Below are 21,518 nucleotides of genomic sequence, written 5' to 3'. Positions count from 1 at the left end.
TAAAACAAAAACAAAAAGTACTGAATAAATCCGATAAAAGAAATCAACTCTCTTCCAAGAAAATTTAAATTGTAGGTGTTAAACTAAAATCAATGTATTGTTATAAGATTTCTTTTGTTAGCGCATATTACAAAGTAGTAAATCAAAGAACATGATTTGTCAAACTGTCAGGTATGGCTATATTCCATCATCATCATCAGGGGTAGATCTATTAACTATGAAGAAATTTCTTAATGTGTGTATGGTGTGAATGGGTGGTAAGATAGATAGGTAGATACGTAGATTGAAAGATACATTTATTCTTTTATTTTACATGTACAAGCATACATAATTGTCATGGTTTTTATTTTTGTTGTGTTCACGTATAGTTCGTCTAAAATTTCTAAAGATATTTCCAGATATATTGATTGATTGTCAGTTAGGTTCTTTCTTTTTTTATCTCATTTACAAACAAAGGTACATGAAACATAGTCATAATATAGCAAATAGAATTTCTTTTTAATTGCCGTCTACTTTATTTAAGATTTTAGGAAAATAAAATACCTTGTGATTATTTTTACATTTTTATTATATCAAAATATGTTCCTAAAATTTAGGAAAAGTCAGTATTATCGAAAAATAATCAAAAATCTATTCAAATTCAATTCAACATTTATTCATAACCTTTCAGCCCTAAAAGGGCTAAATCGATTTACGCCTATAGATCGAATAGATGAGGTGATCACTTCAACACGTATTTAAAAAAATTAAAATTTCCTTAAGGTTCAGGAAGATTGTTGCAAATCATTCAAATACTAAAAAAATTCAATATGATCAAAAAAATCAAAAATCTGTTCCCACCCAATAGATGGGATAGATGAAGTAACTACTAATTCAATTTTTTGCCACATCGACACGTATTTTTTAATACGTTTGAAAGAAGAATAACCATTGATTTTTATATACTTCATAATGTATAATTTGTCATACAACCTTTTTTTCTAGTTTCAGGTGCCTACAATTACAAGTATTTTTTTTCAATCGCAATTCCATAAAAAAATTGTTTTTTATTGTTACTAATCAATATTAAGATTTTTTATTTAATATCTTCCAACAATTAAACAACAACACAAAACCTTCACACTCACTCAATATTAAAAAAAACATTGGGAGGGGGAAAAAACACCTACTAAACGAGCTCTCGTAACTGGAGATACGCGTTAGGTATCGAGTATAGAATAATTATTTAGAATATAATTCCAATCACGTTCATATTTAAAAATTCTTTTCCATTTCTATTCTAGAGACTAGAAGATATACTATAGTTGTCGATTAACTGCTGGACTCTTGATTGCATAAAATAAAATAAAATATACAATGATGAAATCTAAATTTTTATTTTGTATGCTTCCATGGAAGTATCCATTCTGTGTATTTAGTTGGCCAGCGAAATTACTGCTCCCCCCTGGCATCTAACAGAGATCCATTTATTCCCTTTCTTCAGAATTGTTAGTTAACTAAGAAATGCTCGTTAATAATTAATTTGTAGCTGATTTTATTGATTTGATAGCTATGAGGTAATGGTATGTGTTAAGTCGATTTAGTTTTATGACTTTGGGAGCCTGTATAATGGCTTGTGTATGTATTGGTGTTTGTGTCAATCATTTATAAATATGGTGTTGAAATAAAAATAAACATTTATTTTAACTAAATAATCAATGGTAATGATCGTGACGGCTATCATCAGTGACATTTTTGCTAAAAAAATGTGTACACGGAAAGAAATATCAAAAAAATATTTCCAATAACAAATTTGAATGAAACTGGAACTAACACAATTTGACTTTTTAAACAAATGAAAAATTTTCGATAGAAATAAAATTTCGACAAAATTTTCTATAGAAATAAAGTTTTGACAAAATTTTCAATAGAAATAAAATTTTGGCACAATTTTCAATGGAAATCAAATTTTGACAAAATTTTCAATAGAAATAAAATTTTGACAAAATTTTCCGAAGAAATCAAATTTTGACAAAATTTTCGATAGAAATAAAATTTCGACAAAATTTTCTATAGAAATAAAGTTTTGACAAAATTTTCAATAGAAATAAAATTTTGGCACAATTTTCAATGGAAATCAAATTTTGACAAAATTTTCAATAGAAATAAAATTTTGACAAAATTTTCCGAAGAAATCAAATTTTGACAAAATTTTCGATAGAAATAAAATTTCGACAAAATTTTCTATAGAAATAAAGTTTTGACAAAATTTTCAATAGAAATAAAATTTTATTCTCTATAGTAAAAAATTTAGACAAAATTTTCAATAGAATTAAAATTTTGACAAAATTTTCAATAGAAATAAAATTTTGACAAAATTTAAATCCGAGCTACTCGCACGCAAAGCTGGCAAAATCGCTAAAAGTTGCCAAATCAACCGTTACAAATGTAATTAAAGTGTTTGGGGAACGTTTGTCGACAGCCAGGAAGTCTGGATCGGGGGGAAATCGAAAACCGGAAGCCGCTGAGACGACAAAGAGAGTTGCCGGTAGTTTCAAGCGAAACTCTAACCTCTCTCTCCGAGATGCCGCAAATAAGCTGGGTGTATCGCCTACAACCGTGCATCGAGCCAAAAAACGAGCCGGACTATCGACTTACACGAAGGTAGTTACTCCAAATCGCGATGATAAACAAAATACGACGACCAAAGCGCGATCCCGGAGGCTGTACACGACGATGCTGACGAAGTTTGACTGTGTGGTAAGGGACGACGAAACCTACGTCAAAGCCGACTACAAGCAGCTTCCGGGACAGGAGTTTTATACGGCAAAAGGAAGGGGAAAGGTAGCAGATATTTTCGAGCACATAAAACTGTCAAAGTTCGCAAAGAAATATCTGGTTTGGCAAGCCATCTGTACCTGTGGCTTGAAAAGCAGCATTTTCATAGCTTCCGGGACTGTCAACCAAGAAATTTACGTGAAAGAGTGTTTCAATAAACGTCTGCTGCCTTTCCTGAAGAAACACGGTTGTTCCGTACTGTTTTGGCCGGATTTGGCATCTTGCCATTACGGTAAAAAGGCCATGGAGTGGTACGCCGCCAACAACGTGCAGGTGGTTCCCAAGGACAAGAACCCTCCCAACACGCCAGAGCTCCGCCCAATTGAGAAATACAAGCGGAACCTAAAGAAGACCAAAAAACTGCTAAGGACGAGCAGCAGTTCAAGGCAAACTGGCTTTCTGCGGCGAAGAAGGTGGACAAGGTGGCTGTACAAAATCTGATGGCAGGTGTCAAGCGTGAGGTCCGGCAATTCGGATTTGGAAAAGCGAAAGCCTAACTGAATATTTTTCCTGAATTTTATACTAATTGAACTTGAAAAAGAAATTTAATTTGATTTTTTAAATAAACGATTTCAACGATTTACACGCGTTTTCCCTTGACCAAATTTTGACCGTATCACCCTTTATTCAGTCCATTGTGATACCACAGTGGTGAACTTCTCTCTTATCACTGAGTGCTGCCCGATTCCATATTAAGCTCAATGACAAGGGACCTCCTTTTTATAGCCGAGTTCGAACGGCGTTTCACATTCCAGTGAAACCACTTAGAGAACCTTTGAAACCCTCAGAAATGTCACCAGCACTACTGAGGTGGGATAATCCACCGCTGAAAAACTTTTTGGTGTTCGGTCGTAGCAGGATTCAAACCCACGACCTTGTGTATGCAAGGCGGGCATGCTAACCATTGCACCACGGTGGCTCCCTATCATATCTATAATTTTAACGCTATTTTCGATTGAAATGCATAAAATATTATAAAGTTTAAATGAATGTAATTAAAAAGTCTCCGAGTATGACAAAACAAAGTAGCGCAAAATAATAAAAAGTATCATATTTAGTGGCACAAAAGTATCACCGTTTGGAAAAAGTTGTAACACTGCTCTCTGTGGTATGGACTGTTTCTTATAAGTTGTTATTAACTGGTTCACTAAACTATGATGAAGAACACAATTTTTTGTGTAAATGCAGCAATACATTCTCCATTCTTCCAAAAAAATTAAATTTTTTAAAATAAATTAATATTTTTTTCAAGCTCGAGGCCTTTAATTAATTTATTATTATAACAAAAAAGGTCGAAGAAAATCAAAGAAAATTCTTATAATAAATTTTAAATTTAAATTTAAAATTGGATCATATTAATTCGTTATAGCATAAATCTCTTTTTAAATTCGAACATAAAACATTATTAATTTATGTGCCTAATAATGTCAAAAATTTTCTACTTTACAAATATCTTTAGTACCCTAGGTGTTCAAGTGTTTTAAGAAATCTAAATAATACAAAAACTAATAATACAATAATAATAATAATAAAGGCTACGCCCAAAATGAAACGAAAAATATATTTTATTTAAATATAAATATCATTTCATTGTGGGGGTATGAATATTAGTATTATTATTGTTGTTGTTGTTGATTTTTTTAAATACATTTCAACGACAATGGCAACAACAATAATAAAGACTGCTTGCTACAGCACCAACATCAGCGATAATCATACAATAGCTGCTATTTATCTCTTGAAACAACAAAAACTACAACGAGTTTTCAGCCAATCAGTCTTTGTTTTAAATTCATAAAAACGAAAGAACACCAACAACAACAACAAATTAAACAAGATTTTTTCATATTCTAAGCCAATGAGAAAAAAGTTGAAAATGTGGCGGCCGAGTTAAAACAACCAGCCAGCCAGCCAGCCAACACCACTAACAGCAGCTAACGACGATGATTACGAGACGGAGATGGTCAACACCAAACCAGCAAAGCACCAGCCACAGCAGCAGCAGCTAACCAGGCGAACAGGTTAAATTAATTTATTACTATTTTTTCGTGGCTACGTTGTAGTTGTTTTTGGTTGAGTGTTGAATTGTTTTGTTACATATTTGTTGTGTGTTTGTGATTTTTTAGATTTTCACAAATCTATAAATTAATTAATTATCTTAAAAAAAATATATGTATATAAATATAATAATTTCTTGCACTGCAAATATTTGGCAAAATCGAGGAGTAAAGGAAACGGAAGTGTTATGAGTTTGCACATTATCTTATTTGTTGCATCGATTCGTATTGTAGTGGTTGTTGCCGCTGCTGCTGCTGGTTTCTTTCTCTCTGATAATAATAATAATAAAAATATCATTCATTGGCCATAAATGTGCCATATATGTATATGGCAAATACAATTGCCAATAAATATTATTTATTAACATATAAATTTGCGTTAATTTATAATGCTCTAACAATAGATTTCCTTAGCACTAGCAACGAAAAATTAAAGATTTTAATAAGAGAAAAAATATATTGCAAAAAAAAATATAAATACAGAATAATAAGCAGACTGTCTTAGCTACAAATAATATACAAGTTGTTGTAATTAAATTAAATTTTATTGTGGACAGATGAAAACAATTCACAATTAAATATAAGAACCAAAAATTACTTAAAAAAATCAAATTTTTTTTTTTTTAAATTAATCAAATTTTATTACATTAAATTTAACATTTAAAATTTTAAATATAAATTTAAAAATTTTAAATATCAAATATGAAATATGAAATAAATAAATTTAAAATTAAAAGTTCAAAATTTAAAACTTAAAATTTAAAATTCAAAATTTAATATTAAAATTTAAAACTTAACATTTAAATTTCAAAATTTAAAATTTAACATTTAAATTTTAAAATTTAAAATTTAAAACTTAACATTTAAAATTTAAATTTTAAAATTTTAAATTATTAACATTTAAATAACATAACTTAACATTTAAATTTCAAAATTTTTTTACATTTAAAATTTAAACTGATTACGTTTTTTTAGAAAAAAAATTTAAAAAGAACTAAATCACCAATTCCCTTAAGAAAAGTTGTCATCACTACTGCCAATTGCAAATATAAAGCATAATTTTTTAAATTAAATTTTACTGTGGACAGATGAAAACAATTCACACTTAAATATAAAAACCAAAAATTGCTTAAAAAAATCAAATTTAATAAAAAAAATTAATTAAATTTTATTACATAAAATTTAACATTTAAAATTTTAAATATAAATTTTCAAATTTAAAATATAAAATAAATAAATTTAAAATTATAGTTTCAAAATTTAAAACTTAAAATTTAAAAATTAAATTAATATTAAAATTTAAAATTTAAAACTTAAAACTTAACATTTAAATTCCAAAGTTTTTACATTTAAAATTTAAACTGATTAGGTTTTTTAAGAAAAAAATTTTAGAAAGCACTAAATCACCAATTCCCTTAAGAAAAGTTGTCATCACTACTGCCAATTGCAAATATAAAACATAATTTCTTAAATTAAATTTTATTGTGGACAGATGAAAACAATTCACAATTAAATATAATAATCAAAAATTACTTAAAAAATCAATTTTAATTTAAAAAAATTAATTAAATTTTATTAAATTGAATTTAACATTTAAAATTTTAAATATAAATTTAAAATATAAAATAAATAAATTAAAAATTCAAAATTTAAAACTTAAAATTTAAATTTTACAGTTTAAAACTTAAAATTTAAATTTCAAAATTTAAAATTTTTACATTTAAATTTCAAAATTTAAAATTTTTACATTTAATTAATTAATTAATTAATTGGATTTAACATTTAACATTTAAAATTTTAAATATAAAATTTTAAATATAAAGTTTTAAATATAAAATTTTAAATATAAATTTTAAAACTTAAAATATAAAATAAATAATTCTAAAATTAAAAGTTCAAAATTTAAAAATTAATATATAAATTTTAAAATTTAAAATTTAAAATTTTTACATTTAAATTTCAAAATTTAAAATTTTTACATTTAAATTTCAAAATTTAAAATTTTTACATTTAAATTTCAAAATTTAAAATTTTTACATTTAAAATTCAAACTGATTATATTTTTTAAGAAAAAAATTTTAAAAAGAACTAAATTACCAATTCCCTTAAGAAAAATTGTCATCACTACTGCCAATTGTAAATATAAAATACTTTTTTTTCTTCGGCAATAAAATCCCAGAGAGAGAGGCAACTCGCGAATACCATAACGTAACATAGCATAAAATTGCCATTACAAATTTACATATCAAATTGATTTTTTTTTTGCGTTCGATCAAAAAAAGAAACACAAAATTTTCATCCAACGAATAAAGAAAATAGCCTTAATTCAAATTGAATTAAAAATGTATAACAAATTATCATTCGATTGGTAATTTTTGTCTTTGAGTCAATTTTAATTTCATATGATGAGCACAAAAATGGGGGATAAGGGCTTTTGGGTGCTGGTACAATATTGAGGATGATGATAATGACAATTAGATGGGGTTGCTGATGATGTTCGTTGTTTTTGTCGGTATTTATAATGGTGAACATCTTCAAATACATTGAAATACATAGAATTGTATTAATATGTTGTGAATATATGCAGATGATACTACATTGTTTTATAGAGTAGGCGATAAATATAGCTAGGTCGAATAAAAGAAATTCTAAACACAAAAGCTTCAAACGAAATTATTTTCAAATTGTAGCTTTCTAGATTACATTTTTTTTTCTTTGACATTAATATTGGAATTTAGACCTTATTGATATATTAAAACAAAATGAAAATAAAAACCGATGTAGATAATCTGCAAATATCAATATATTTGTGGCAAATACATTTTGGAAGTTTATCCTATGTCATTGCTTTTAATGCTCTTCTATAGATGGACTTAAGTTTCAATTCTTTTGAGCTTATATATAAAAAATGTTTTTTCGCAATTTTCGCAAAAATTAAGGGCAAATATAATTCCACAAAAAAATGTTTGAAAAGATCCATTTCTCGGTGGACGTGGAATTTGCGATAAATTATTCGACTCTCAATTTTGCATCACTTCCGGATATAAAAAGAACATTTTCATTGACTTTCTGCTACCGATGCAAAATGTATTTTTTATCAATGTCTTCACGGAATTTATTAATCTCTTTACTTTTTAATGAAAATTGCTTCAATCACGGCAATAATACTATCGCTGACCAGTACCAGTGATAAATTGATGAATCCAATTAATTTGATTGGATTATGGGTTTGATTAAAATATTAATTATTTTTTAATTGATTTTTTTTCAAAGTTTTTTTATTGGAACAATTGTAGATCCTCTTTGTTGTGTGAACACGGTCAAATACCACAGTTGGTAGAATTCTACCAAAAATGGTAGGTAGAAGTAGAAATAAAATATGACAAACTTTTCAATAAAAATAAAATTTTGTCAAAATTTTCTATAGAAATAAAATATGACCAACTTTTCAATAAAAAATAAAATTTTGACAAAATTTCCTATAGAAATAAAATTTTGACAAAATTTTGTATAGAAATAAAATTTTGACAAAATTTTCTATAGAAATAAAATTTTGACAAAATTTTCTATAGAAATAAAATTATGACAAAATTTTCTATAGAAATAAAATTTTGACAAAATTTTCTATAGAAATAAAATTATGACAAAATTTTCTGTAGAAATAAAATTTTGACAAAATTTTCTATAGAAATAAAATTTTGACAAAATTTTCTATAGAAATAAAATTTTGACAAAATTTTCTATAGAAATAAAATTTTGACAAAATTTTCTATAGAAACAAAATCTTGACAAAATTTTCTATAAAAAAAATTATGACAAAATTCGCTATAGAAATAAAATTTTGACAAAATTTTCTATAGAAATAAAATTTTGACAAAATTTTCTATAGAAATAAAATTTTGACAAAATTTTCTATAGAAATAAAATTTTAACAAAATTTTCTATAGAAATAAAATTATGACAAAATTTTCTATAGAAATAAAATTATGACAAAATTTTCTATAGAAATAAAATTATGACAAAATTTTCTATAGAAATAAAATTTTGACACAATTTTTTATAGAAATAAAATTTTGACAAAATTTTCTATAGAAATAAAATTTTGACAAACTTTGCTATAGAAATAAAATTTTGACAAAATTTTCTATAGAAATAAAATTATGACAAAATTTTCTATAGAAATAAAATTATGACAAAATTTTCTATAGAAATAAAATTTTGACAAAATTTGCTATAGAAATAAAATTTTGACAAAATTTTCTATAGAAATAAAATTATGACAAAATTTTCTATAGAAATAAAATTTTGACAAAATTTTCTATAGAAATAAAATTATGACAAAATTTGCTATAGAAATAAAATGTTGACAAAATTTTCTATAGAAATAAAATTATGACAAAATTTTCTATAGAAATAAAATTATGACAAAATTTTCTATAGAAATAAAATTTTGACACAATTTTTTATAGAAATAAAATGTGTTTTCTATAGAAATAAAATTTTGACACAATTTTTTATAGAAATAAAATTATGACAAAATTTTGTATAGAAATAAAATTTTGACAAAATTTTGTATAGAAATAAAATTTTGAAAAAATTTTCTATACAAAAAAATTTTGACAAAAATTTTCTATAGAAATAAAATTTTGTTAAATTTTCTATAGAAATAAAATTATGACAAAATTTTCTATAGAAATAAAATTTTGACAAATTTTTCTATAAAAATAAAATTTTGACAACATTTTCTATAGAAATAAAATTATGACAATATTTTCTATGGAAATAAAATTTGCTATAGAAATAAAATTTTCATTTTTTTAAGTTTGATAGATTTTTCTTCAAATTTTGGTAGATTACTTTTGGCACGAGTGCACAGTGGTTGATCCCATTTTCCAAAAATAAAAAAATAAAATTTAGAATTTTGTCAAAAAGTTTGGTAACACTGTTTCTTATGAAAAACAAGATTTTAAAATTTATATTTGTTCTGGTTTTCTGGTTTTATTCCATCTGTAATATTTAAGAACAGCTTCAAAAGAGAGAGCAAGTAAGCAGTTGAATTTTGCAGTGTCAAAAAGTATAAAATTAAGTGCAACTTTAAATAATTAAAACAAAAGAAGAAAAACTTCTATCGAAATAAATCGGAATGAATATTGAATTAACTATATCTTAAAATTATAACAATGTGTAAAACTTGTTTTAAATTTGTTATAAAATTAATATTGTTCAGTTTCATTATTACGTGTTCGTTCGTTCATATATATGTAAATTTTAACTAGAGTTTTAGTTGTGTTCCCCCTGAAGTCTCCAATGAGTTTTTTTTTTGGCTTATTAGTTAATATTCCAAGATTCTAAATTGATAATATCAGCTGCTTTCTTTTGCCCGTCTTTGTGTTATCTCCCTCAGACCGAAGCGGTCTTGTTGTTTTTATATCCAAGATCGGTCTATATGGGAGCTATACCAACACCTGGACAGATAGCCATAATTTTCTTCGCACATATTTTTGGTCCTAAAATACCTCTGGATTTCATGTTTAAAGCAAATCGTATATAAAAAACGGTTTCTAGAAGCCCCAAAAGTAAAATCGGGATATCGGTCTATATGGGGGCTATATAAATACATGGACCGATACACCATTTTCAGCACACCTATTTTTGGTCCTAAAATACCTCTAGATTTCTAAGGTAGTACGGAGTAGATATTCCCAAACTTGGTCCGAAATGAACCAATTTTTTTTGTAGGTTAGGTATAGTGGCAGCCCAATATTTCAGGCTCACTTAGACTATTCAGTCCATTGTGATACCACAGTGGTGAACTTCTCTCTTATCCCTGAGTGCTGCCCGATTCTATGTTAAGCTCAATGACAAGGGACCTCCTTTTTATAGCCGAGTCCGCACGGCGTTCCATATTGCAGTGAAACCACTTAGAGAAGCTTTAAAAGCCTCAGAAATGTCACCAGCATTACTAAGATGGGATAATCTACCGTTGAAAAACTTTTTGGTTTTTGGTCAAAACTGGGTTTGAACCCACGACTCTGTGTATGCAAGGCGGGCATGCTAACCATTGCATCACGTTGGCTCCCCAATTTTTTGTGTAGAAACTACGGAATTTCGCTTCGGATGAAAAATTTATATAATATTGACACTATTAGTATATCCCATTTTCCCCTTGGTGATGGCTATATAAAAAAAAACACTTGCACATATGTTAGTAATGATGTTGCACTAAGTCCAAGAAATAATTCCAGCAAAAGAAAAAATCTCACAATTACTGGAAACAACATCGACTATAATAAAAGAGAAAAGCTATTTTGAAATTAAAATTAATATTTATGCCAATGAGTATTGTGCTATTGGTGGCGGTTGGTGTAAACATTCAAGACATCCCTACATCTCCCACCACAAATGGATTTCCCCATAACAAAAAAAATGCTACTCTTTCACAATTCATTCATTCTAGGGACTTGTTTCGTTTTTTTTTTTGTAATATTTTCTTTTAAATGCCTTCCTCCTTTAATGAAACTTCGAATGCCACATTATATGAAGATTCCAAAGAAGAGGAGCTATCTACTTTCCCTCAAACTCTGGTGGCAGTTGGCCTGCCCTCATCATCATCATCACCACATCACCAGCAACAAAAGTTTCATAAACAAAATCCAAGAAATGGGAACTGTTTACAAAAATATCATTTCATCTTAAATAGTACGATTTTTTTTTCTTTTATTTGATTTCCTTCTCTTGGGATCTAGGAGGCAGGCAGCCGCCAGCAATTGAATCAAATGTGTCTGTGCGGAGTGTGCCATTGCGATTATGATTATTAAAATGATGATGTTAAATGATGAGTTTGTATTATTCATTTCAATTTGGATATCCATTTTTTCGGTTTTTTTTTTTGGTTAATTTTGTTTTTGTAGTTCTTGGTCTAATATCAATTCAAACATTTTGATTTTGAATATTTTCCGCGGACCATACGTTCGTTGTATATGCTATGCATCTGCTTAATTGTATCTTAAGCACTTTATACTAGAAGAACTCGGAAATGCTATCATGCTTAGACTTTTTCTGGATGAAGGTGCTGGATGGATCGACATATGAACGGACAGACGGACGGACAGGCATACATTTGCCCATTTTTATTACCGGTCCATAGACATTTTCACTTTTGCTAATGGTAAAACATGAAAAGAAGGCACTTTTACATTACTTTACGCTATGAATTATTTGAATAAGTGTTTGTACATATGTACGATACATTATTGAGAAGTGTTATATTGAGAGAGAGTTTAGTGGAGTTGCAACAAGGGGGGGCGATGTAATATATACAGGAATAAGTGTATTATGAGTTTTTCACAAAGGAAATCGAATGTTCAAGTTGACTGAAGTGATTTTTTAAGTATGTGAAAATACTGCACATTTACTTAAAAATGTTGGGAAAAAACCAATAATAAATTTTTAGTCTATATTTCTATCTTTATTAATTATTTTATTTAAAGATTAATTTTATTTAATTGAATTAATTTTATTTTAATTTTTGTAATTTTTTAAATTAATTTTAAAAATTTTGATTTTTTACATTAGGTCTTTTGTCTTTTTGTTGTAAGATTTCTTTTTGAAATACCTTTAGGAATTTCACCAAGTATCCCATATTAATAGAAATCATTACGGTACTGTTCACTGTCTCCTGTCATCATGCAAGAAACGACCATATTTTCTCTTGAAATCTCCTCCTCGAACCAAACACCCATAAAATGCCATGGCCTCTGGTCCCAACTAAAGATTATTCATTAGCTTTTTAGTGGGTATATTTTTTTAATAATTTTGCTAATACACATGAGAAAGAAGCAAGAGGATTTTGTAGCTCTTCTAAAGATGGTGTTGTGTGTTGTTTTTGGCATTGCATTTAATTAAAAATAGACTATTAAATCATAATTTAGAGAATCAAACAATTTTATACGGGGTGTAATTTATTAATATTCACACACCAATACTCTCAACCAAAAGGGGAGAAGATCACTTTCGAAGATGTTTTTTTTTTTCTAGTGGGGATTTCCATATTGGTCGAACGCATAAGAAATGAGAAGAAGGACGGACGGACGGACGGACACATGGACAGGCTACATGACGGCCAGCATGCCTGCCTACCTTTGTTGGTTTTTTCGCAAATTAAAGGTGAACCGAAGCATTCACAATTCAGACATTTAGTTTTTCTCTAAAGAGCAAAAAGATTTATAATAATTTCATGTTTTGAATTTCTTTTAAGATCTTCACCAACCAACAACGTTAGGTAGTTGCAGCAATCATATTTTGTTTTTTTTTTTTGTTTTTTTTTTTATTTGCGAAATATGAAAAATTGAGGTAAAATTTTGTGAATTATTGTGTGCATGCCAAAGATTTCGGCATTTTAGATCAGAGAGGTGTTCTCAATTTCTGTTTGCCTTTGATATATTTATTTTAATCGAAATGAAAAGATTTCACAAAATTCTACTGCTCACTAAGACCAATTTTCTTTTTAATTTTCTATTTTAATTTGAAATTTATGATCGAATACAAATGTTCTTTTGCTCAAATTGTTTCGCTTGATTTGAAATGTTTATACTAATTTAAATACTATCAAGAGGGAGAGAGGTGGAGAGTTCCCATTTAAATGCAATGACTAATTTCCTTATATAGCTGCCATAAATAATTAAAAAAATATATTACAGAAACTTATTATTAATATTATTATTGTGACTATTATTAGTAATTTTTTATTAGTGATGTCTTTTGTTTGTTTTTTCATATGGAATATACTCAAGCTATGGGTTTAATAGATTTCTTTAGTTGTCCATTAGTCATATTCTTTGGGTTTTAAAAGGCAAACTATATTTAAATTTAAATACATTTATTAGTTTAAGAGGGGGCGAATCATACTGACACCCAATGTAAGAGCACCATCATCATCATCATAATTGTCAGCACCATCATCACCTAAAGCTTCTTTCTGCCGTTGGAAATTGACTGAATAAATTTTTCCTCAGAATAATTGAGTTGTATTTTTAATATTTTATTGCCTTCTTATTACTCACCACAATAATATTCAGCGAAAAATTGAATTGACGAATAAATAGAAAATTGCATTCCTGCTCTAGATGCATTGCTAATTAAGTTATTAATTTGTATTCTTTATGGACCTATGGCCTATAGAAATTGGCATTTAACATGTGATAGATACCGATATTATAAACGAACTTAGATGATATTTATTTGATTATCATAATATGAAAAACATACTTTCCTACCAAAAAAAAACTCTGGAAATTATTGTTCTTTAATTTTTGCATAATTTTGGATATGTGTGTACCGAGGGTTGTTTTATAGCCACTAAAAATCGTAGGAATTAATGGAGTAATTTTCAACACAATTCCTTTTAAAATGATATACTTCGGCCAATGATACTCAATCATTTAGTAACCTGCATTACCGTAGCTAGACATTGGTAACCAGGGGGGGGGGGGCTATAGCCCCCTATCTATACAACAGTAACAATATATAATGGAAAATCATATATAGGTTTTCCCATTCTAGGTTAGGTTAGGTTAGTTGGCAGCCCGATGTATCAGGCTCACTTAGACTATTCAGTCCATTGTCATACCACGTTGGTGAACTTCTCTCTTATCACTGAGTGCTGCCCGATTCCATGTTAAGCTCAATGACAAGGGACCTCCTTTTTATAGCCGAGTCCGAACGGCGTTCCACATTGCAGTGAAACCACTTAGAGAAGCTTTGAAACCCTCAGAAATGTCACCAGCATTACTGAGGTGGGATAATCCACCACTGAAAAACTTTTTGGTGTTCGGTCGAAGCAGGAATCGAACCCACGACCTTGTGTATGCAAGGCGGGCATGCTAACCATTGCACCACGGTGGCTCCCAAAAAAAAAGATTAATGTTTAACTAAAACTCTCGGGAACGGGATTTTGCCATATTTTTGTTTTCACTTTCCCGGAAATAAGGAGCGGGAATTCCTGGGAATTTTGCTTTGTTCTCAACACTTAAAATTATTTTTAGTATCATTGAGTTAAGTGGAGAAGTATATATAGAAGTATATATAAAACTAATGGTTTAGACAAAAGAAACTATGAAATAAAATAATTTAAGTAAAATTTTCCAATTACTTCCGAAATAGTATAGAAAGAAGGATTATCTTCCTACACTGAAAAAAATATTGTCGTGAGGTCAAAGATTTCATGTCTTTACAATACGAATGCACATTTTGCTTAGTATAGAAGACGCATTTCTCTAATATAAAGTTTTTTTCCTTGTCCAAAAGTCGATAAACTTTTCAATGAAGTCGTATTGTCCTTATAATTAAGTGATTTCACTTAAAAATGGGTATCATAACATGAAAGAAAAAATGTTTGGGCTAAGGTCAACTTGACTTTAATAATTCAGAAAAATTCTTTAAATTTAATGAAATTGTCTTTAAATTTGTTGTCTTTTTGCATCTTGACTACAAAGCAAAAAATCGTTCAAATATAGGACATGTTTTTCAAAACTTTATTTTAAAGAAGTTTTTTACTTCAAATATAGCATAATTCCTACTGGAAGGCGAGTCCTAATTTGGAAAATAAAGTTGTCGTTAACTCGTTTTTAAAGGACTTTGATAGCATATGAAGATAAAAAGCTGAAAAAACGAAAACTTAAAATTTGCTTCCTAGAAGCAAGTACACAAAATCTAAATTTAAAAGAGAATTGTGTCTTAAAATTATCCTAACTTGTATTCTCCGCTTCTTTGGCTCGGAATCAATACCAAAATTTTTAAAGTAAAGTCAAAATCTTTGGAACCGGGCATGCTTTTTTTTTCAGTGTATAGTATGATCGCGATATTTCTACGAACCGGCGTTTCGATGGACTAGTAGACTAAAAAATATTGTCATGAGGCCAAAGATATCCTATCCTTAAAATACGAATGCGAATTTTTCTTAGCATAGAAGACGCATTTCTCTTATAAAGATTTTCCAAAAGTCGATCAAATTTTCAATGAAGTCGTTTTGTCCTTATAGTTAGGTGATTTGACATAAATTTGGTTATCTTTACGTTAAAGAAATTAATGTTTGGCTAAGGTCAACTCGACTTTAATAATTCTGCAAAAACTCTAAAAAAATTCTAAATTAATGAAATCTTAATTAATGAAGTCTTTAAATTTGTTAACTTTTTGTATGACAATGGACTGAATAGTCTAAGTGAGACTGAATCTTAATCGGGCTGCCACTTTAACCTTGTATGTTGACTTCTAATCAATAAAAGTGCACAGAAAAAAATTTAACAAAAATTTTTTCAATTAAAATTTTAATTGAGTTTTAAAAAAATATTCATTTAAAAATTTAATTGATTCAACAAATGTTTCTTTTTTATTTAAACATAGCATAATATCTACATGAAGTCATATCGGAATTTGGAAATTTAAATTGTCGTTATCACGATTTTAAAGGACATTAATAGCACATAATAAAATGTTGAAAACACGAATAAATTAAAATAGTTTCCTAGGATCAAATACACAAAATTCAAATTGAAAGGAGAATTATGTCCAAAATGTATCCTTACTTCAATTTTCTGCTTCTTTGGCTCGGATCATTAGTGTAAAGACAAAATCTTTGGAACCTGGCATGAATTTTTTCCGTGAAGTAAGCCTCTATAAACAATTGCATGATTTCAAAATGTTTTCATATTTATTTATTACAAGGATTTTTTATGAAATTGGAAAATGCCATCCTTTATGAAGATAGCAATAAATAGTTTAAAATTAGATGTCCTTTTTATTCTTTGTTAACCCTAGGATAGACTACTTGGTCTGGCCAGACCAAATTTGACTTTGAGCGCTTATAATTTTTTTAAAGGCAAAAATTAAAAAATTGAGGGTGTTGATATCTATAAGGGTTTCGCTTTAAATGACTATGTATAAAACATATCAACAATTTCCATATGAATTAATACCCCATGATTAGGTATATAGTATCCCAGCAAAAAAAAGCGTCGCCAAAAAAGTAATGAAAATGTTCTTTTTGGATCCGGAAGTGGTGCAAAATTGACGCAGAAGCGATGAATTTAACATGGGCTTGTCATAGGACGGAAGTCCTCCATTTCAACAGCCGTTGCACTGAGTTTGCATCACTTCTTTAGGTGTGATCCAAATTCAATGTTTTGGATGTAAATTAAACAATTCTGTGATATTTTGTCAAATAAATAATTTTTATAAATTTTTATAATTTTTAATGGATTCTAACGCTTGTAGGAAACGTTTGACCTCAAATATTTTCAAAAATTCACAATTTTTTCAGATTGGATTTAGCACTTTTTTCGACAATATTTAAATGATTTGTACCATTTTATGAATACTTACTCTGTTTTTAACCTATTTGAAACAACAAAGTTAAAATTAAAAAAAAAAAAAAAAGTATGAAAAAACTAAGTTATAAAAAATTGAATTAAAAGAACATCTTGGGTAGTTAAAATAAAGAACATCATTGGGAGTGCGTCTTCTGGAAGTGCTTTTAAAGTTGTGCCTTTGGAAGAACTTCCAAATTTTTTTGCTGGGATCTTTATAGCCAAAAATCTGTCTGTTATAGTCATGTGGTCTGGCCAGACCAAGAGGTCAATTTAGTGATCGAAAGCCTATCGCCTATCCTAGGGTTAATGGTACAAAAAAATCCCATGTAAAATCCACTGTATTTCAAAATTATATTCGATGATGCAAGATGTAAAAATATAATTCTTAGGTTTTCACTTAGCGTCCTAGAACTCTGGCTTTGGGGTATTTATTTCAAAAATTCTAAAAAAAATGCCAGGAAAAATCTAGTGGAGTCTAGAACTCTTATTCTAGCAGTTAACAAAAATTTGATTAGAGATTGATTTCTTATCCTCAAGTATACAGAACACTGACTTAAATCATTCCCTTATTGACTTAAAAGCAAATTGCGTATTAAAACTGCCTTTAATGCATTACCTCTCACCTCTTTTGTATCTTTTGTACACCATATCAAGATAATTATATTTAAATTCTTATAGGCTAATATGAAATGAATATTTACCATTTTTGATGTGTTTAGCAAAATAGTAATCCGTTATAATCTAGATCCAAAACCCGCAGTGGAAAGCGGTGCAAATATTCTATTTATAATCCCAAGGAAGGAGTTGAAGAAAATCCACGTGATAGATATCCTTTTCAAGCCAAACTTTATTTAGTCGAGTTTTTCTTTTTTTTGTGTGTGTGAAATATATTTTTAATTTTTGTTATAACAAAATTTTGTCACAAGTTTTCACTTCTTTTTTCTGGTCAAAACAATATCACTTCTTCTTTGTTTTTTGTGATTTTTGAAAATTTTGCAATTTTGTTTCTTGCTTGTTTTCCTGTGGTATGTGGATTTATAACTGTCACAAGTATCAATTTTTGTTTGTGGGTTTTTTGTTTTTAATTTTAACGAAACTTTTTCAAGATCATAGAGAATTGTGAGAGGAGAAGCAAGTTTATGATGACTGGTGATATAATAAAATTTACTATAATCATATGATTTAGCATTTCTTGCTCTTTTTTGCACTTTTTTCTTCGGTTTTGAGGTGTTTTGGTTTAGTTAATTTGTTGTTATTTCCAAAAACAAAAAAATCTCCAAGAAATGGTTAACAAACGAATGTCATAGAAAATAACAAAGCCAGGAAATAATTTAAATTTGCACTCACTCACAAAAGAGTAGAGAACATACAATGCTAATTATAATTAGCTTAAACCACACTTTAATTCAGTTGTTGTTGGCTTACATTTATTTATATCTTGATTTTAGATTTTTCTTTTTTGTTTAGTTTTGTTTTCAAATATTTTTGATTTGTTTTTTTTTTTCTTTTCTTCTCACTTTTTTTCTTTAGCACTCCTTTTCTTTCATTATGATTCAATTCATTCCTTAGTAAGTTGTATTATAATTCTTTATTAGAATTATTTAGAATATAATTTTTTGATTGTGGTGTTTATTATTTACTTTTTAATTAAATTGCCGCTCACGCTTGTTTGCTGCTGAACGTTTAGTCAATGAGTGAGAGTCAATGACTAAGGGCGCGCAATTCGAAAAAAAAATTTTAAATCAACACCAAATAGCCAAAAAAAAAAAGAATAACAAAACACACACAAGCAGTCAGTCACACTTATTCGCTCTCTCGGAAACAGAAGCGTCACACACACACTCGTTGGCAGCGAGAGAGAGACTAAACCGATTGAAAACAAACAGCAAACGACTAACCGAAGGAAACATACTACAAGCCAGTGAGGGAAATATAATAAGTAGTGGCCTACTCAATGGCCTATTTAGTTGTGGCAAATTGTCGTAATAAGATAAGTACTGGGGTTGTCATTCGTGAACGATTTTTATAAATCCTGGGATATTCGGGACGGGATTTATCCCGGGTGACAGCCCTAGTAAGTACTAGGGCTGTCATTAAGAATCGATTTTTATAAATCCCGGGATTTTTCGGGATTCTTTAAATATATCGCCAACAAATGTTGTACATTAAACCAATTTGGAACAAATCTACTTTAGCACTCTAGTTGTTACACATAAACAAAATTTTTTTGAGTGTAGGAGAAGGGATTTCAAATCGAATATGTAAAGTAAAAAATTTGGCGGAAAAGCCTAGTTTTCGAGATATCGACATCGGTATTTTCCTTTATATTTTTCTTAATTCTGACAGCAATTTTTCATGAAATTAACAAAATTCCGTTTTTTTGCGTATTCGGTAAAAATAGTAAATTCTAAGCAGAAATATTAAGTAAAAATTTTGTCGGAAGAGCGTAGTTTTCGAGATACCGACCCTTAAAAATTGGGTAAAGGTGACCGGCCTTCGGCCGAGATTTGACATTTTCTCCTATGGACAGGAACCAAAGTGGGCCAAAGAGGATAAGTAACCGGCCTTCGGTCGGGGTTTGAGACTTTTTCCTATGGACAGAGTCCAAAGTGGTCTAACGCGAACCCAAAGAGGATAGGTTGAGATTTTCTCCTATAGACAGAATCCAAAGTGGGCTAACTCGAACCCAGGACCTCTCCGGGTCCATGTTATTCCAAATATATGACTTTTAGGATGATTATGTGCGATGGATACTAAATCCCATATACGTGGCAATGAAAAGATTAGGGGCTCGCAACTCCGAAAATAGGTCTGTCCACCAAAAAGTGGTATATTACATTTTGTGTTTAGAATCGAAAAGTATACACGCTGACCAAAAATTGGACTGAACGGGCCACTTGTACTAAAGTAGATTTAAGCCACCAATTTAGTTCAATTCAATTTTTTAACAAAAGAAGAACTTAAGAGCAAATTAAAAAGCAATTTCAAATTGCTATCATACTTAAAAATTTTACAAATACTAAACAATATAAAAAAAGAAAAACAAAAATATATAAAAAAAATAAATTAAAAAGCAATATATAATTGCTATCTTAACAAAACATTTTAAGGATTTTGATTAAATTAGGAATATTTTCATACACTTGTGTTAATCCTTTTGTACTTCATCGTTTTAAGTAACTTCTTAATCACGGCATACTAATTTATATCAGATAAACACGATTTTGTCATATTGTCGACGAAACTTTTATCATCAGTGATGCCAATTTGGTGGTTTTAGCGCCAAATTTAGTGCTTTTTGATTTCCAAATAACACCAAATTTGCGTTTTAGTGCCTTTAAAAAAAAAAAAATTGGTGCTCTCTGGCGTTTTCATTTAGTGATTTTGGTGTTTTTTTTTCAATTTGAACAGTATTGAGTATAATTGCCGACACCTTATCATATAAAAAGTAGAAAGTCAAAAGCATAAGAAACTCAACTATATTACCATAGTTGTCTAGCGACAAGTGCAGAATTTCTGAAGTTGATAAAGATGTTATTAAAAACGTTAGTATTAATTTCACCAAAACACTCATAATTGATTAAATAGACATGCAGCAAATATTAATATTTTAAAATTAAATGTCGAAAAATTTATTTTCTCCTCTGAAACAACACACACAGAGAAGATATTGGTTGAAAATCGATTGCTGTAATGAAAATTCTGCATTTTCAATGAAATCACAGTTGTGTCAATCTATTTACTTTATTTACAACCAGTATTTCTTTCCTTCTACCATTTGCGCTTATTATTATAGATTTTTGTTTATAATACAAGTCAAATAGTTGCCTGAACTAACTGTCTCTCTTTTGAAAAATTTTGATCGAATTCGATAAGCACAACCAACCTTATAAACCTCTCATAACTGTAATTTAGTATTCAGAACTTTCAATTGATACTCACAGCCGAATTGCTTTGGAAGTATTTTTAAATGTCAATAATGTTATTACCAATTATTCAATGTTGAAGGAAAACGTGTTTTTTTTTTAATTTAAGATAAAAACCACTGAAAACGGAAAAAATTTCAGCTGATTCCAAGTTTATTTGACTCCTCGGTGGATTGGCTGTCAAATGGTTTTACGAACAACTCGCGAAGGCTTCAGAATACCCAAGGCGCGAGTCAATTGCAAATCGAGTTACAGATATAATTTTAGATGTGGAACAATTTTATTGCCTTAAAGGGCAAAATTTTAAACCATGTAACGACTTTAATGCGGCTGTCAAAGGAAGTGACCATGGC

At 28.7% G+C, this 21,518-nt stretch overlaps 1 protein-coding gene across 2 annotated transcripts in view; it reads right to left on the bottom strand.

Moving 5' to 3' along the window:
• apt (apontic) overlaps positions 1-19,030 on the bottom strand; it is a 121,131-nt gene extending 102,101 nt beyond the window's left edge. The window contains exon 1 of one of the 2 annotated variants that reach the window (XM_075310706.1): positions 17,941-19,030. In XM_075310706.1, the coding sequence (XP_075166821.1) occupies positions 17,941-17,943 (3 nt within the window). In that variant the 5' untranslated portion in view covers positions 17,944-19,030. The remainder of the gene's footprint in view (positions 1-17,940) is intronic. The other variant, XM_075310707.1, reaches the window with a different exon arrangement.
• Between the last annotated feature and the right edge of the window lie 2,488 nt (positions 19,031-21,518).

Source organism: Haematobia irritans, chromosome 5, assembly GCF_050003625.1.
Source record: "Haematobia irritans isolate KBUSLIRL chromosome 5, ASM5000362v1, whole genome shotgun sequence".
NCBI classification, from domain to species: Eukaryota; Metazoa; Arthropoda; class Insecta; order Diptera; family Muscidae; genus Haematobia; species Haematobia irritans.
This window is presented reverse-complemented; position numbering and strand designations above follow the sequence as displayed.